The sequence below is a fragment of the Pyxicephalus adspersus genome, chromosome 4, assembly GCF_032062135.1.
Source record: "Pyxicephalus adspersus chromosome 4, UCB_Pads_2.0, whole genome shotgun sequence".
NCBI classification, from domain to species: Eukaryota; Metazoa; Chordata; class Amphibia; order Anura; family Pyxicephalidae; genus Pyxicephalus; species Pyxicephalus adspersus.
In genome coordinates, this window is record NC_092861.1 from 63,186,043 (window position 1) to 63,202,779 (window position 16,737).

General features: G+C 39.5%; 2 protein-coding genes across 3 annotated transcripts in view; both read right to left on the minus strand.

Moving 5' to 3' along the window:
• The window catches only part of LOC140328666 (glutathione S-transferase 3-like), a 21,767-nt gene extending 20,233 nt beyond the window's left edge, over positions 1–1,534 (minus strand). Inside the window, exon 1 of the mRNA XM_072408441.1 lies at positions 1,388–1,534. The gene's annotated coding sequence lies outside the window, so the exon portion shown is untranslated. The remainder of the gene's footprint in view (positions 1–1,387) is intronic.
• A 4,967-nt stretch (positions 1,535–6,501) lies between these two features.
• The window catches only part of LOC140328663 (glutathione S-transferase 3-like), an 18,702-nt gene continuing 8,466 nt past the window's right edge, over positions 6,502–16,737 (minus strand). For both annotated transcript variants that reach the window (XM_072408433.1, XM_072408434.1), the window contains exons 2-7: positions 14,933–15,029; positions 12,350–12,401; positions 10,807–10,939; positions 9,818–9,959; positions 8,846–8,971; positions 6,502–7,144 (exon numbers count right to left, since the gene is read on the minus strand). In XM_072408433.1, coding sequence (XP_072264534.1) covers positions 7,022–7,144; positions 8,846–8,971; positions 9,818–9,959; positions 10,807–10,939; positions 12,350–12,401; positions 14,933–15,029 — 673 coding nt within the window. In that variant the 3' untranslated portion in view covers positions 6,502–7,021. The remainder of the gene's footprint in view (positions 7,145–8,845; positions 8,972–9,817; positions 9,960–10,806; positions 10,940–12,349; positions 12,402–14,932; positions 15,030–16,737) is intronic.

Here is a 16,737-nt window from a genome sequence, read left to right on the forward strand (position 1 = left end):
ATTTTTTTTATCATCATATTTGTACTTTTCAATGTCTAATTGTTATGTAATCTTTCATGAGTCAGGTGGGATAAAAAGTTAGTTTTTAAATGTGTATGTAACTGTATTTTTAAACTTGCAAGTCATATTTATCTGTTTAAAGATAAGGCACAACGCCCAGACATATCATACAGGAGCATGCAATGGGTTTTATGAATTTGCTACATGCATAGCTACTGGGGGGTGTATATCATACATACACAGACAAACACATGCATTGCAGATCACCACAAGTGGTTCAATGCATCAGGAATAAATGCTACATCTTCTGTATGTGTTAACCTCATGATGGTTAACACATTCAGTAAACATGATGGTTGAAAAAAGGTCACATACATTCTAAAAAGGTGTTTTCACGCAGATAAAGGATATCTGCCATGTATTAAATGTCCTCTCTATGGTTCAATTAAAACAAAAACAGTGACCTGAATACCAAGCGTTTGGAGGTAAACTAGTATGTAAAAAGCATCTGTGCACATGACAGGACAGCTCTGAATTTTTTTTGCTGCATTAAGGGGAGTTTTTTTGTGCACTTTTCCAACAGACTTAACAAAACCCTTTCAATTAGTTAGTTAAAAGACAGAAAGGGGGCAAATAAAGCAAGTTGATTGTTAGAGTTTACATACATTTTAGCCCTTTGTTGGAGTAATGCATGCCGAATATTTGTTCAAGGGCCATATACTGTACATTAACATGGGTTGCACTTAGGCAGCCCACAAGCACCATGCATTACAGAAGGGAAGGAGTGCTACAACACACATTAACAGGCAGTGAGGTGCTACTGCAAGGTACATAGGGATGCCATTCACATAAGATGGCAATGCTTGGCATTGCCATGTTGCATGTAATTGTGAATTGTGGTAATGTGCATTTTACCCTCAGCATTGTAATGCACAGATGTAAAGCCAACTTTTTTTTTTTTTTTTTTTTTCTTTATTTATTTATTATTAGCAACCAATAAAAACAGACAATTACAAAACTCAAACCAGTGTATACAGATGGCAAAAGCAAATAAAAGCGTGAAAAGGCATACAATTTTACAGAAATAGTCATATCTAGCAACTTGAGAGAACATATAGCATGCCATGTAATGATAAATGGAAAACTCTTTCCTGGGACCTGGCTTTCTCCTGCCTCGTGGCATGTGGCTGAGGGGGGAGATGTTCGGCTGCGGAGGCTGCCAGGCTGAAAAGTACGGTGGAGGCAGCAGGAGCTCAAAAGAAAACCTCCTCACACCACCATCTCGAAGCCACGCATGTAAAGCCAACTTTAATGGAACAGAATCATTGTAAGAACTTAAAGAGGAAGTAAACCCAAAAACAAAACAAACAAAAAAAAATACACTTACCTTCAAACCTTCAGAGCAGTTCAATTATCCAGAAGTTTCTTCCATCGGGTCCCGCGTCGTCCCGGTATGTGTCTTTAGGCTGGTGTGCTAGGCGCCGCAATCTTCTCTGTTCTCTCAGGTTCCTCTTCCTACGTCAACCGGCGCAGGCGCGAGATCGGGTGGTGTAGATGTAAAAAAGAAACTTGCCCATTTCAATGCGCATGTGTGAGATCGGCAATTTCTTTCTCTTTTGACGAGCATCTCGGGCATGCGTAGGAGCAGCCAAGAGCCGCCTGGGATGCGTGACGTAGGTATCCTGGGAGGCTCTGCGCTCCCAATAATTTGCCTAGGCGATCGAGAATTAGGAGGGCGGCGCTGTACCTTTTTTTTTTTTTTTTTTTCAAGAAAAAGGGTGTTGCACTTGGAAAAAAACACAAACAAAATTTTTACTTTACATTAAAGGGTTGTCTACCCTTTTATGTAAAGTGAAAATTCTGATTTTAGGTACACTTTAACAATTGACCCTAATCAATCATATTTTTGGTATAAAGGATAAAACCTTGAAAACCAATGAGAAGTATTCCTGAATAAACTGGTATCTTCTAGTACAAGTAGTCTTCGTTTAACGATTTACCTGTTTACCCACTGACTGTATTTACGCCCAGCTCTCCCAACTTGTACACTGTGCAAGAACTCTACAGTGTACATCCACGCAGTGTCGCCTCCTCTGTTTTTCGGGCTCCATCTGTCTTGCTCTTTTGCAGTCCTCTACAATCCCCAGTCTGCAGATTGTCAGTGAAATAGACCGGGTCTATCCTATGCTTCTCTCTTAATGTCAAATTCACCAAACGACTAGGTCGCAGAAATGGAACGTGGTCATTAGACGGCGTGCATCTCTACAGTTCCTCCAGAAGTCACTAGGGGTTCCTTGAGCAATGAGCAGTTTGTAACTCTCAGGTCAGTTTAATTGACACCAATGATTTTTTTTTGGCTATCTATTTGACAATATTCCCACTGACCAGCTAGTAAGAGGCATTCTTCCTACTGACCACTGCACTAAGTCACTGTGGAGAAAGGCAGTTCTAGTAACTAATAAATAGCGGTCATGGTTTATCACGATTTATTATTATTACAAAGCAGGGTGTGCGCCAGATGAGCTATGCAGATGTATCTGCATATAACAGTCACTTACAGCTTCACTTTATTACAAATTTACAGTGAATGTTTTGCATCTTGAAAAGCACTAGACATTGAAGACAGCACAGATCCATGCAAATATACACATACATATGATATACACATACAAATCACTACTGAATTATCAATCAGGAATTACAAGTGTCCTGGTAAAGGCTTTTATAACATTGTATGTGTACATGCAGTATAAATGTCACTCTACCTGCAGACAATGGGACACACAGCAATTCAGATGTAAATGGCCCTCTGCTCACTCACAGACTACACAGCTACATCTTATACAAAGTATTAGCCCAGAGGGGTGGGGTCCCTCCGACCAATCCTGTTGCTCATTTGGTTGCAGATTTGCATATTCAAGAAAAGTACAACGTTCCTTAGGATTTTAAAAGTTTCAAAGATATGAGAAAAAAATATTTATGGTTGGAAAGGGATAATAAAAACTAGTAATAGCTTAGTATACCTCAGCTACAATAATAATGCATTAATAAAATTTACAGCAACAATTATTTATTCGCCATAACTTCAGAAAAAAAAAACAATCAGCCCTTATATACAGCACAGGTCAGCAAGAACTAATGGATGTGAGGGTGATTTGGCGTGACATCTGTCACCTCATTGATCGCTAGAATTCCTATAGGCTGATCTGATTGGTTAGGCTGGTGTCCCTTACCCCCCTTCATTCACAAGGCTCTCCTGAAGCCCTGCGCTCAGTAGTAGAGTAGTAATAGCTTAGATACCTGTAGAGGAGTACAATGTATCTCTGATACAGCCAAAAGTGTAAGCATTCATATGCACATCCAAGTGTGGCCCTGCAGTAGCCGAATGCCATTCTTTTATAAACATAACAACAACGTGATATAAAGTTTATTAGGTCGACAATAGGTTGCACCCCTGATGCCAGACATACACTGGTGATATTTCTGAAAGATTCATCAATAGATTTTATAAAAATATTAAATATATTAATCAAAAATTGATTATGAATCCCCACATCACCACTTTGACCACCAATAGTTTACCTTAACATGAATAGCTCTTCCTGTTACAGGGGATGGCTAGATGGGGTGGGGGGGGGGGGTTGGCACCTTTATTAGGGTAAAGAAGGAGCTGGCTGATAGGCACACAGTGGCAACCAGGTAAACAATTGGCAATATCTGGCATCTTTGATCACTTATCTGGTTATGCACAAAGTGACCAGGGTATAGCCTGTATAATAAAGCACTCCAAATGCAGACTGCACCAATGACATCTGCAAACTTTAAATAAACCGAAATAGAAATGCCCTTGCCAGGAACTAGACTGTGATCACCCCTTTCCGCACCTTGTGTCACTACCCCAGTAGTGGGCACTGAACTGTCTTAAAAGGCATAAAAGAGCTGAAGAAGCAGATCATCGACCAGGAAGACACAGGAGAAGCCAACGCCAGAAGCTGAAGCCCGAGGTGCCTGAGATGAAGACCGCTCAGATGGCTGAGAAGAAGGCGACCGACAAAAGAAAGCACATCGCCTAGGCCCAAGCCAGCAATGTTAACAGTACCAAAAGACCGTCCACCTCCACCTCTGCCCCAGCAAGACCAGCCGCATCTGCAGGAGCAGAGGCCAGCAGAAGACCCCAGACAGCCGACGGGGTTCCAACCCTGGAACCCTGGATGAAGCAGATGGTCGTCCTCAAGCTGAAGGTGAACGGCAGAATCCCAGACTTGACAACGGAGGTCTTCGGACGGAAGATGGTTCTGGACCAAGGATTCACAAAGACAGAGACCCTCTTCATCCAAGCCTTCGTACAAGGTATATTTTATGTCACATTTGTATCGTTGCAGGTGTGCAGACGCTATTAAGAGAAGGTTAAGGCCACAGAAACCGGATTCCCTTTTGGCAACTTTGCTGCCAACTCTCCCATTCAAAGGGAAGAAAGGCGGGTCACGGTGTCAAAGCGCAGCCCTCATGTTCCTGGATAAGACATCGCCACTTTCCTGAAGAGGTTCTGCACTGTGCTGAAGGAAGCAACCCGGATCCTGGACGCCAATGGCTTCTGGCCCAGAAAATGGGTCCTGACATGCAAGCTGAGGAGAGACGCCACCACAGGGGACCACTTGCACTTGCCTCAGTGCATCAACCTCGGCCCATGCCCAAGGATCCTGCACTATGAGGACATGCCACAGACCTGCGGAAGGTGCGGGGCAGCCAGCCACGTAGGTAAGAATTGCTCCGTTGCATTTTGCAGGCTCTACTGTGCCACAGGGCACAAGTCCAAGGACTGTCCGAGGACCAAGATCTGCAATTTTGCAGATAACAGGACCACCCGTACCGGGAGTGCCCCAAAGAGACCAGATCCTATGCAGGAGTGCTCAGAGGTGGAGGAACAGCAGGCACCACTGGACGTGTAAACAGACAGGAACCCCCTGCTAGAGGTGAGCATAGATTCCCAAATGCTCGAGGGCAACCTGCTCCCCCCCGGTCCTCCAGCCCCCCAGCTCTTAGCCCTCCACAGCCCAGGCCCCCACCCTGGCCGAAATCCTGCCCCAGGTCCACTGGACCGGCCCTCAACCCAACCCCAGGAACTGTCCCACCCCCTCCCCACCCACAGCTCGTCTGTGTCTGACTTCTGGTCATCAACGGTTCGTGGGCAGGAGAGCCCATTAGGCTCATCAATGTGTATGCCTCCCCTGAAAAGAATGAGCAGTTTCCAGACCCTGAGGACTCAACTCGCCACCACCAGGGCAGTAATAATGGGCGGTGATTTCAAATGCCCAATAGAAAGGGATGGGCGCAGCTCAGGCATCATGGCAAAGTTGGACATTACCTCCCGCCTTCTCAATGAGATGGTGCCTGAAGCCTCCTTAAAGAACGTTGTGGGCTTCATCAGAAACGGCGCAGGGAACTACTCCTGGTGGATCTGTCTGCTCAAGGATTGACTTCATCTATACATCGAGAGAGGTAAGGATGAACAGCCACACCATGGTTCCCTGCTTCTTCTCAGACATAGGGGCCATTCTTTTTGAGGGGAACCTCGTCGGGGACTTCGGTCCAGGCCCAGGTTCCTGGAAGCTGAACTGTGCCCTGCTGGAAAAAGAGGAGCTAATGGAGGACTTGAGGGGTGAGTATGTCAACTGGAGGGAGGACAAGAAACACTTGTCCTCAACAAGGTGAGTGAATGGTGGGAGTTTGTAAAAGTTAAGCTCCGCAGCTTTTTTCAAGCAAGTGGACGCCAACAGGTGTGTGCTAGGAAGAGGGAAATCAAGCGACTGCAGCGCGAGCTGCAGTCCTTGCAGGATCTCTACCACTGTGGCTGGGACATTAGGCGAGACCTGGAAGAGACCAAGAAGCGCTTGAAACAGCACTTAGAGGGCGCCGGGTGCATCATCTTCCGTTCAAAGGTGGAACATCTCGAGAAAGGTGAGAAATGCAATTCTTTTTTTTCAGGAAGCTCCACTCCGGTCACACCCCCTTTGCTGAGCTGCGAGACTCGACCGGAACACTCTGAAGAGGGAAGTCAGAGGTGATGGAAGTGGTCAACGACTTCTACTGGACCCTCTACTCTCCTAAAGAAACAGACGAAGACACTGCAAACAGGTTCCTGTCAGGTATCACTAACACTCTTGATCCTGCAGGTGCAACTTCCACCGAAGCCCCCCTCACTTTGGAGGAGCTATCCTCTGCCGCTAAATCGTTTAGGCGAGGTAGGACCTCGACGGGTTGCAACGGTCTCCCAGCAGAGCTCTAGCTGTAGCACTGTAGGACCTCTTAGGCCCTGACCTACTGGAGCTGTACGCGGAGATGGTGGTGGAGGGCAGACTGCCCCCACTGTGTTGATTGCCTTGCTATCGCTACCTGATCCCATGGAGGGGTCATGGAGATAAAGGGTGGTCCACATAAAGTAGGCAGGACTGACAAATGCATACTTTAGAAATTGTTGTTCCAAAAAATAGGCACACCATATTTTTGGCACATAAACATTTATTTTTCCATACTTGTGCAGGGTATTTAAAGTGATAATAACACAGGGAAATGCACAATGTACTAAATATGTTGTTTTTTTGTTTGTTAGTTTTGCCTTGACATACTCTTTGACCTGTGCTCACTTAAGCAAGCAGGTAATTAGTCACTAGGAGGAGCGTTATGAGACTTGTCAGAGGTAGGGCAATGTCCCCCAGTGACCTTTATAAGCAATAATATAAAAATTACATGAATTTAGTGCACAAAGTTGCCACCAACAAAGTTTTGTGGTTAAAGACAATGAAGTTTCCAAGAAAAGTAAAATAGCCTGTAATTCAGACAGAACTCATACAAAAGTAAAATATAATTTAAAGATATGATTGCGTTATGTATACTTTTTGGTCACTGTTACTAAAGGTAATACAAACTTCTGAAATCCAACTTTATTTTTCAGTTACAAGTGTATATGTATATTTCACTGCACTTTAATTAACAAAGATGATGTTGATATCACTTGTTCATGTTAACTGTAAAGAATTTTCTTCACATTTTCTATGTATGTTGCATCAGGAATAGGCTTTCTTTTACTCCCTGGCTCCAAAAATTTCTTAATTGTTGGGATTGAAGATATTCTTGTTTTGAAAGCCTATAGAAAAATCAATACAACAGTAGATTAAAACCAATAATTTCTATTATAAAAAAGTATACACATCCCTGTAAAATGCCAGGTTTTTGTGATGTAAAAAAACTAGACCACCGTATTTTCATAACTTTTCCCACCTTTAATATAACCTTAATCCAGACATCACCAAAAAGATAACCTTCGACACAGTGAATCATGGTGGTGGCTGTAACATGCTTTGGGTTGCTTTTCTTCAGCTGGAACTGGGCCCTTAGTTATGGTGCATGAAATTTTGAAGCATTCCAAATACCTGTCACTTTTGGTTTAAAACTTTCAGGCATCTGCTAGAAATCCAAATTTGAAGTGTAATTTCAGCTTTCAACACAACAGTGATTCCAAGCATACATACAAATCAACAAACGAATGGCTTCGCTAGAAAAAAATTAGGGTTTTTGAATGGCCCAGCAGAGCCCAGACCTAAATCCAATAGAAATTCTGTGGGGGACCTGAAGAGGGCTGTGTATTGATGCCCTCGCAACATGACAGATTTGGAGCACTTTTGAAAGGAAGAGTGGGCAAATATTGCAAAATCTTGCAAAAGGGACCCTACTGATATATTTCATGTTATAAGTATAGTATAGACTTCATGGTAAGTATAATATAGTATAAAGTATTAGCTTATGAGTGTGCACACTTATACAACCAACTTATTGCACTTTTTTCATATTTTTATCTCCAAAACAATTGCTTGTTTTTCAATTGAATTGTACAGGCTATAGGTCACATTAGAGTGGTAATAGTTTGGAAATTTTTTTTTGTGGTCTCATTTTTTACATCACAAAAACCTGGCACACTTTTTATATCCACTGTATATTAGGACGACAACACCATAAAAAGGTATAGAAAACAACTCTGAAATTCTTGCCATAAAGGGCTAATAGACACCTGTGATAGTCATTCAATATACAAAGAAATAACAACTATTATGGAATTGTGTGTTTTTTCCATAAACATTTTCCACCAATTCATCACAAATTTTTTTCAAAAATGACCCAAGCAGTAATCACAGTCCCGTCCCATGTGCAATTATACCTAAATCAGAGCTCGGATGCAGCACTGTCCCACCATTCTCTGCCTAGTTCCCAGCTGCTTCTGGCAGTTTTTACTTACCGGTACATTTTTTTTCCAGGGACTCTCTTCCAATGTAGAAAAATAACTACAAGTTATGTATGAATGAAAAGAAGAGCTGAGTTGAGCATTTTAGTTCATCCCTATAGTGGTAGCTGTAGGGGATTGAATAAGCGTCTACCCTGTAGACTGGTCTGGTCTCAGTTTGTCCTTCTCGAGCACGGGAGAGAGAGTACGAAAGAAAACGCACTTCACACCATGTATCTAAAGTCAGTATCTCTCAAAATGTATTATGCAACATTCTGGTTTATATAAAAGAAGGAAGAATGGGCCTAGAAAAATATAATACATCAAGACATAATATAAAGTAGAGGAACTCAGTCTCATAATCTGAAGTGAGAGTTGACCTTGTACTTGTTTTTCACAGAAGTTCTCTAGAGCATAGGAGAAAAGCAAGAAAGATAACCTTTTGTCAAGCAAGCATAAATAAGACACAAAATGCTGTTTCTGAAGACACAGGCCTTTTCCCTCTCAGTAACCATACCTGAGGACTGGAGCACAAGCATCAACTAGTCATAAGCTAACTAATTTGTTTACCTGTAAATTAGGAAAATTTTGAAGGACATCAGGATGTAGCTCTTCCGTTGCTAAAATTGCTTCTAGAAGATGCACGTCTGCTAAACTTAGTGTTTTTCCAACTAAATATTCATTTTTTTCCAAAGCCTTAAAGAAAAAAAAACAGATTAGCTGCACAAAAATGTAAATGTAATCATAGGTATCAACATGTAAAGGGTCCTTACAAAGTTTGAACCCATTTTTCCCACTGTAGTATCAGAGTTCCTCTTCTATAGTCAGAAAGGGGGGAGACAATTTGCTGGGTATTGAAGGCACTCAATGTAACATTGTTTTCTGTGTGCTGGAGACTCATTGACCCGCCATGAGATAGCCTAATGGATTTCCTTTTTTTTTAAATAGATGGACATGGGGCAAGGTTCCCTCAGAATTCTGATTCCTATGGACAATAAAATGTACCATGGCATGGGATAACCATAGTCAGTTCCAGACAGCTCTAACTCTAGAATTAAAAGTGCTATTTTTATATGTAGCAGAGAACATTTACAGCTAGTCATTTTAGAGGTAATACAATTTTAGTCAGTGTGAAAACTAATCATTAGTTTTTGCCTTAGACAGGTTTTTGGGTTACCGTGTAATTCACCTGCAAATTACAAAAACTTTGAGACTACCAGAATGCAATATTAGGAAAAAAATAATAAAAAATTGGAGATGCTTGCACAGAGACAACCCTAATGTACATCTAGGAAGAGTAACAAAAATGTCCTAGGAATGCCACTGCTCCTCTACCAAATGTGAAATATATATATATAGGGGCCAGGGTTATACATTAGGCATTCATGAGCTGCATGTTCTGTTTTCAGAATAGAGGAAACAGAAGATGAAGGCAGCATGTAATCATCAGCAGTGGTGTTATCCTGATTCATAATACATCATGGACAGGCTTGACTTCTATTTCTGGCCATTAATACTGGACCATTGTAAAAAGAGTCATACTTTTTCATAAACTGGAAAATATCTGTTCAAGGCTCTTTGTTTAATAAGATCCCATTCTTTCCTCTTTTCAGCTTCATCCAGAATGAATGAGGTCATAATCAGTCCCATCAAGTCAGTGGTTCCTTCAACATACATGTCAATGCTTGAACAAGATAAAAAGATGCGTAGTTATTATTATTTATGATTTGTGTAGTTACATAGTTGAGTTGACTATGTAAAAACTATGCTCACTATGACTGTTATCCCTGACAGCTGAATGCATGCATACCATTTTTATCATCTACCTAAATATTGCAGTTTTTTTTGCAGTGCTTTAAGGCAGCAGATCCTAGTACTGAAGTCCAGTCTTAGTTGCTCATTCTCTTTGAGAAGGGCGAGAGGCCTAACAAATTCCTTGATTTTTTGGAAGCAGCACTGATGTCATTACATATTGACACAAAGAAACTTTAGTTAAGTTGATCAAAAATATATGTACATGGAGAAAGGGAAGGTTTGTTAAAATGGTGGTAACCCTGTAGTTTATTATATAACATTTTTTAATATAAAACACTTTTTTACCTTTACTGTTTGCTCATTTATTACAAAAAGTCGTTTACATCGCTCAGTTGTTTAAGGATGGATTTTTCAACCTTACAATTTTGCTTGATGCATTTTTAATTAAAATCAATATGCATTAAAATAAATGCATGATGTGCGTTGACGTTTACTACCAAGTGTAGTGCACCATGCATAAAAATGCACAATGCATGCTGCCATGCAATAACTTGGTGCATTTCCAGTGATTTCAACAGAAAAAAAGGCAGAGGAAAAACATATAGGAGTGAATTCAGTTACTATGTGTAATAGACCATGGCACTACAATATAATAATAATATAATACAGCGGTTTTTATTCACATAGGCTATAACCACATTTACACTTCACACTGTGAACTGTGATTCATACTGTTGTAACTTTTGTTTATTAATTATTTTGTAATAAATACTCACCATGCTCTTTCTTTTGTATTCTTCCCATATATATTGTATTTTCCAGCTATGTAGCTCAAGATAGCTTTAGTTTGTACTAGTTTCATGCCATCTATTTCCACCATTGGAACTTGCTGAAACAGCAAATCTCCACCTAGGAAAAAAAGCAAGGGTAGGATGAGTAATAGTCACTTCCAAGCTGAGCCATCACAGTGTTCATTGCACTGAATTCTGCAGCATCTCACAAGTACCATCTTTATTCAACCTCTATAAAGTTGCAAGTTATGTATAGTAATGTCCACGGTATATGCATGAGCAAAAGCAAAGGCAATAAACTACTGTTATTGTACTGTTACACTGAGCACCCTTTTACCATCCCTATGAAGTCAGAAGCAAAGACAAATATGGCTTAAAGATGCAGATAGATTTTTTGCAATTTCTGCATTTTACTTACTGTTCCATGTTATATCTATTGCATTTTTTTTTAAATACACACTATCCTTTTTAATACCAAGGGATTTATTCAACTTCCCAATTTGACAAATCGAAAAATAAAATTGTGTAATTTAGTTTTTATTTACGCATGTTTACAATGCTTTTTATTTGATTTGGATATGGTAATTATTTTATTAAATATTGTGATACACACTGAAAGCCTGCTGGCCTCAGTTAGTAATGTGCCTCTTTATGTGTAAGGTACAGTAAAAGCTGCAGCTTTTTTATTTTTTGTGGATGTCATAGTATTTGCAGAACCCAGACCCATGCTGCACACTGATGTGTCAGTGACATCACTGTGCTTTCCTAGTTCCAAAACAGGACAGTGTCTATCTACACAAAAAAGGATGCTTGAGAATGTAAATTTACAGACTGAGAATCATGAGAGACATCCAGGACTTACTATTACTGATCATAGGAGAAGCTCCTTACCTGGGTGTAATGCTGACCTATTAGTCTCAATACTATCTGAGTCAGCAACCTGGTACATGTATGCTGATCAAGAAACATTATCTGTGTACCTGTTCTGGGTCAAGGAGTCAAAATAGGGGCACAACAAATTTTAGTGCTGGGCAGTATGTTACACAGTAATAATAAACTGACAGGTTTTAACTCTTCAATATCTTACTAAAATTAGTTTTGTTGCATACTCACAAGCACACCCAAATTGTCATCAGTAATGGCAAAATTAGTAGCCAAAGGTTAAAAAAAAGAAACGTTTTGAAGACTTCATTAGACAAAAGTTGATATCACATCCTATCCTTGTAACTATTAAATGTTCTTTTATCTACGAGCATTTGATATGCTGGTGAATGTATTTGTATCTTGATCAAATTACCAATTCTTGACCAACCACCAGTTCCAAATTTTTGTTTTGCTGAAACTCAGCTTAAAAAGCACCCCGATAACCTGTATTTGTGCAATATGATACGATGTGAAATAAATTCTCCTGCATAAGGGTTTACATCATTTACAGTACTCTTATGTAGCAAGGTCATAGTTTAGAAACCAATATAGACTATTATTGCTTGTAAAACCAATCTAGACAGCTAAAGTAACAAATACGTACTTTTAAGCAATTTTTGATATTCATCCTTTGTTTCAAATAGCTTCTCTTCAAACTGTCAAGAAAAAATAAAGTCAAAATACATTGGTAAACCATGCTGGGAAATGTCTGTTGATACACAACATTAGAAAGATGCCCATACAGACTAGAGGAGGGTTTAACAAGATGTACAATTGCATGAACAATTCTTTCAAGTCTGTAGGCAGCTTTAGGGCAATACCTGTTCTATATCAGGATTCCTCATTATTAGGTATAAAAATGAATAATAAATGAACCAGTACTTCAGAGACTAGCAGCTTCCCATAATATTTTTACTAGGCTCTCAATTTAATTCCTTCAAAAGAGTTGTAGTTTACATTAAATATATGTGTATACAAATATATTGTTTCTTATCATTATTCATCCCCCTTTACCCGTATCATTGCATTAGATGGCATTAAAATTATGTAACTATATAATTAAGTAACTTCTATATAATTTTTATACTCACTCTTATGAAATGAAATTATTATTTCTTTTTGAACTAGCACCACATATGCATGTATTCTCTATACCCTGAGGATAGGCCAAACACGTCGGAAAAAAAGGATACAAATGACTATTTTGTGTATGTGATTACATTCTATATGTCTACCTAATACGGCAACTATATGTATGCTTGTAATAGGAGCACTATGTCTAGAGCGTGAACTAGTATAGTAGATCTCTGTTGGAATTCATTCTTTCTTTATTGGTATATGTTATTTTTTATCATATAAATAAATTAGTTACATTTTTAAGACATATTGCCAAAAATGCCTGCTTTCTTTTTCCCTTTCACATATTTTTGATTACATATATACTGTACATATTTATTTATTTATTTATATATAGCAGATATCTTCTGCAGCTCCATTAGAGTTCATAGTCATGTCACTGTCTCATACATTGTCATTAACAAAGGCCAAGTCAGGATGGGGAGAAGTCAATTAATCTGCAAGTATGTAAGATGTGGGACAAAACTCAAACAAACACGGGCCAGGATGGCCAGGATTCAAACCTGGAACTCTATTGTTAGAGTCACAACTCTAATTGTTGTGAGACCAGAGAAAGGGAATTTTCCTGCTTCTTACCCACTTATTATTCAGCATTCTCTCACGGACAAGATTAAGGGGGAATAATAGATGGGTACACTAATCAACAGAAACCAGACAAAAATCTTTCATTTTAATAAAAATAATAGGAAAATTGGTATTCATCATTAAATCCTTTCCTCAGTTCATTGATAGATACGGCTAAGGAGGCTCCTGCAATTGACCCAAGCCAATCAGTCAAATGTGTCCCCGGAAGTGAAAACTCCATAGGCAGCCCATGCCAAATTAGGTCCCAACTCCATTAAAATTCTTTATGAAGTTAATTTTGTTCACCCCTAGCCTGAGCTTTTGTTTAGTCCTTAGTGTCCCAGGTAGGTGGGACACTAAAAAAAATGATTTCACTACTAAGAAGTGTATTTATAATTTTTTTTCCCCTGTCAATTCACTGTAAACCAAGGGTGTCAAACTGAAATGCACAGTGGGCCAAAATTAAAAACGTTGCGGGCCAAACTTGAAACTGAAATAGCACCGCCACTACAATTCCCTTGGTCAAGAAAACAGTTCAGTGCGGGGCCTAATGTTATGAGTGGCTGGAACTGCCTCTTCACTGAAATAGCACCGCTACTACAATTCCTACTACAATAGGCAGAGAGGCTGCTGGTCTACAGACGCGAGTGATGGCGCTACAGTTTTGGGCATTACTTAAGTCTAGAAAACAGTCCAATGCGGGGCCACGCCTAGGCAGAGAGGCCACTGGTCTATAGACGCAAGTGATGCCAGGAATTGTAGTAGCCGCACTATTTCAATGCAGCGGCGGGCCTGCTGAAAATTATATTTAGGATTCTTTTGGGTGCCAAAAAAAAAGGATGTTGCGGGCCAGATTTGGCCTACGGGTTTGACACCCCCGCTCTAAACTGTCCAGATAATTCCTATTCTGACAGCTGTGCATTTTGTCAATTGGCCACTAGATGGCAGAAATAGTCATTGTTTTAATAGGCACTGAAACAAGTTTAGAAGGATTAGTCACTCCTCAGCGAATTTTAGACAAATTGACAGGGAAATAATTTATAAAAAGTCCCCTAAATATTACAAAGTATTCTGTGTGTCATTTCATATTAATATAAATGAGAATAAAAAATCATAAAAATAAATCATATCATAATTATAAATCAATCCTGTGTTTTAAAAAAATGGAGCAGTGTTGCATTTTTAGAAAGTTGAGTTTATGAAGGGTGTTCAAAGCTTTTGTCATAGCAGAGTAAATTTGCCATGACACACACACTAACTGAATCAGAAAACTATATTCCACTGTGTATGTTTATTTATTTACAGAAAGGGATACATATAATATTTATAGCATATGGCAAAAAATGGAAATAGTTATCTGGTTGTTTTACTATAGCTAACACAGATTATTTATAAATTCCATAAGATATTAAATTTTGGTGACCCTTTTATAGTTAGACTGCATTATGTTTGGAGATAAATAAACTAAGCATTAAATTATACCAACCTCAACACCAACTGCAGCCAATCCCCAACGAATGGACTCCATTTTCCCCCTTCCACTGAAGTAGTGAAGCACTGGTTTATTAGACATGGTTACAGTCCTGAAAAAAAAATATACAAAATTTATCGGAAAGCCATTGTACACTCTTTTCATTGTCATGATACAAACAAGTACAATTAAGAGTCAGAGTAAAATTCATAACCATACATGTTCATGGGACTAGTATAGTTGCTTTTTATTTACTGTAGTAAAGCTCATATTCCTGCCTAGTAGTTTTCCACAATGGTTGTATTTTAGTGATTTTCTCACAATGCAAATCCGTGGAATTGATTTATTAAAAACAATATCAGTGTCTAATATCTTATTTCAACATTTAAGAGAATGCTACACTGAGCTAATTAGCAGTCCCTCCAGTGGCTAATTTCTACATTTCATATACAGGTAGCCTCCGAGTTAAGGACATCCAACTCCTAGATATCGCTCCTGTGCAGGACAGAGGCTTGATGAGGGGTAGAGGGGCGGTTTGCATGACTTGCAGAAGAAATCTTTTGCCAAACACAGCTGAGGTTGTGGGTGATCTTAGGAGCTGTGCTGATCTGTAACATCTTGTAACTCTTTAATGACAAAACTCTGTTGCTGTTACTTTTTGCATATTTAATTACAGCTTGCTCCAGAAGTTGATGAGTGTCTAGGCACCATAAAGTTTTTTTTTTTTCTTGCTTGGTTTGTAAATAACTCACAGTGAGGATTTTATACAGTAACTGACACCACGCTGCCTAATAATATGTTGAGACAAACATCAGTCCCAATTGCATTTATTAAAATAATGTACCTGTTCCGACTTACATAGAAATTCAACTTAAGAACAAGCCTAAAGTCCCCATTTTTTATGTAACCAGGGGACTACCTGTAATACTAAATATGCACAGGAGTGGGCATTAGTGAAAAAATGTGAAAGCCATGGGAAAATTATTTTTTTTCCTTTTGCCCAATTATTTGATCTAATTTTACTGCCTTGTTTAAAGGAATTAAATACTAAATGCATTTTTACAACTAATACCCTCTGGCTGCCAAATGTTGTATCACGCTATTCATGGTCAGGCTCACAAAGGCTCCCTTTGATCCTGGAGTCATCCCAGGCAACTGTGAGCACAAGAAGAACAAATGCCAATTCTGATGAAATGCTTTTCAGCTGAACTTTTGGTCAAATCAGAAGATATTCTCTCATTTAAGATAACCTTCTCCTTGAAGCACTAGCATCCACACATTGTAGAACAAGAGTAACATCAAGCAATCAGTATGTAGGAGATACAGCTACTTTCCGGATGTTCCAGCTAAAAAGAGCTTAAAGCTGGATACACACGTGCAATAATTGTCTTTGGAATAGGGTCTTTCACAATCCTTTACAAAGACTAAGGACTCCACGATGCATGAAGGAGTGCTGTAGATTCAGTACCGTTCAGCTCTAGGGAGAGGGGAGGGGGAGAATGATGGAGCCACACCCTGCTGCGCGCTTTCCCCATTCACTCGCATTATGATCGACCATCGTCCATTGTCCGTGGATCTGCCAAGACAGTCGTTCGGACGATGGATGCTGTACACACGCCTGATTCTCATCCGATAATCAGCTCGGGGGAATGTGGAAAGCATTGGACGTTTGTACATAGCTTTTATCTATATTCACTAGCTATTCCACTTACTTGTGCTAGCTATTCCTCTTACTTATAGCTTGTACTTATACCTTGTTCTAGCTATTCCACTTACTTATAGCTTGTACTTATAGCTTGTTCTAGCTATTCCACTTACTT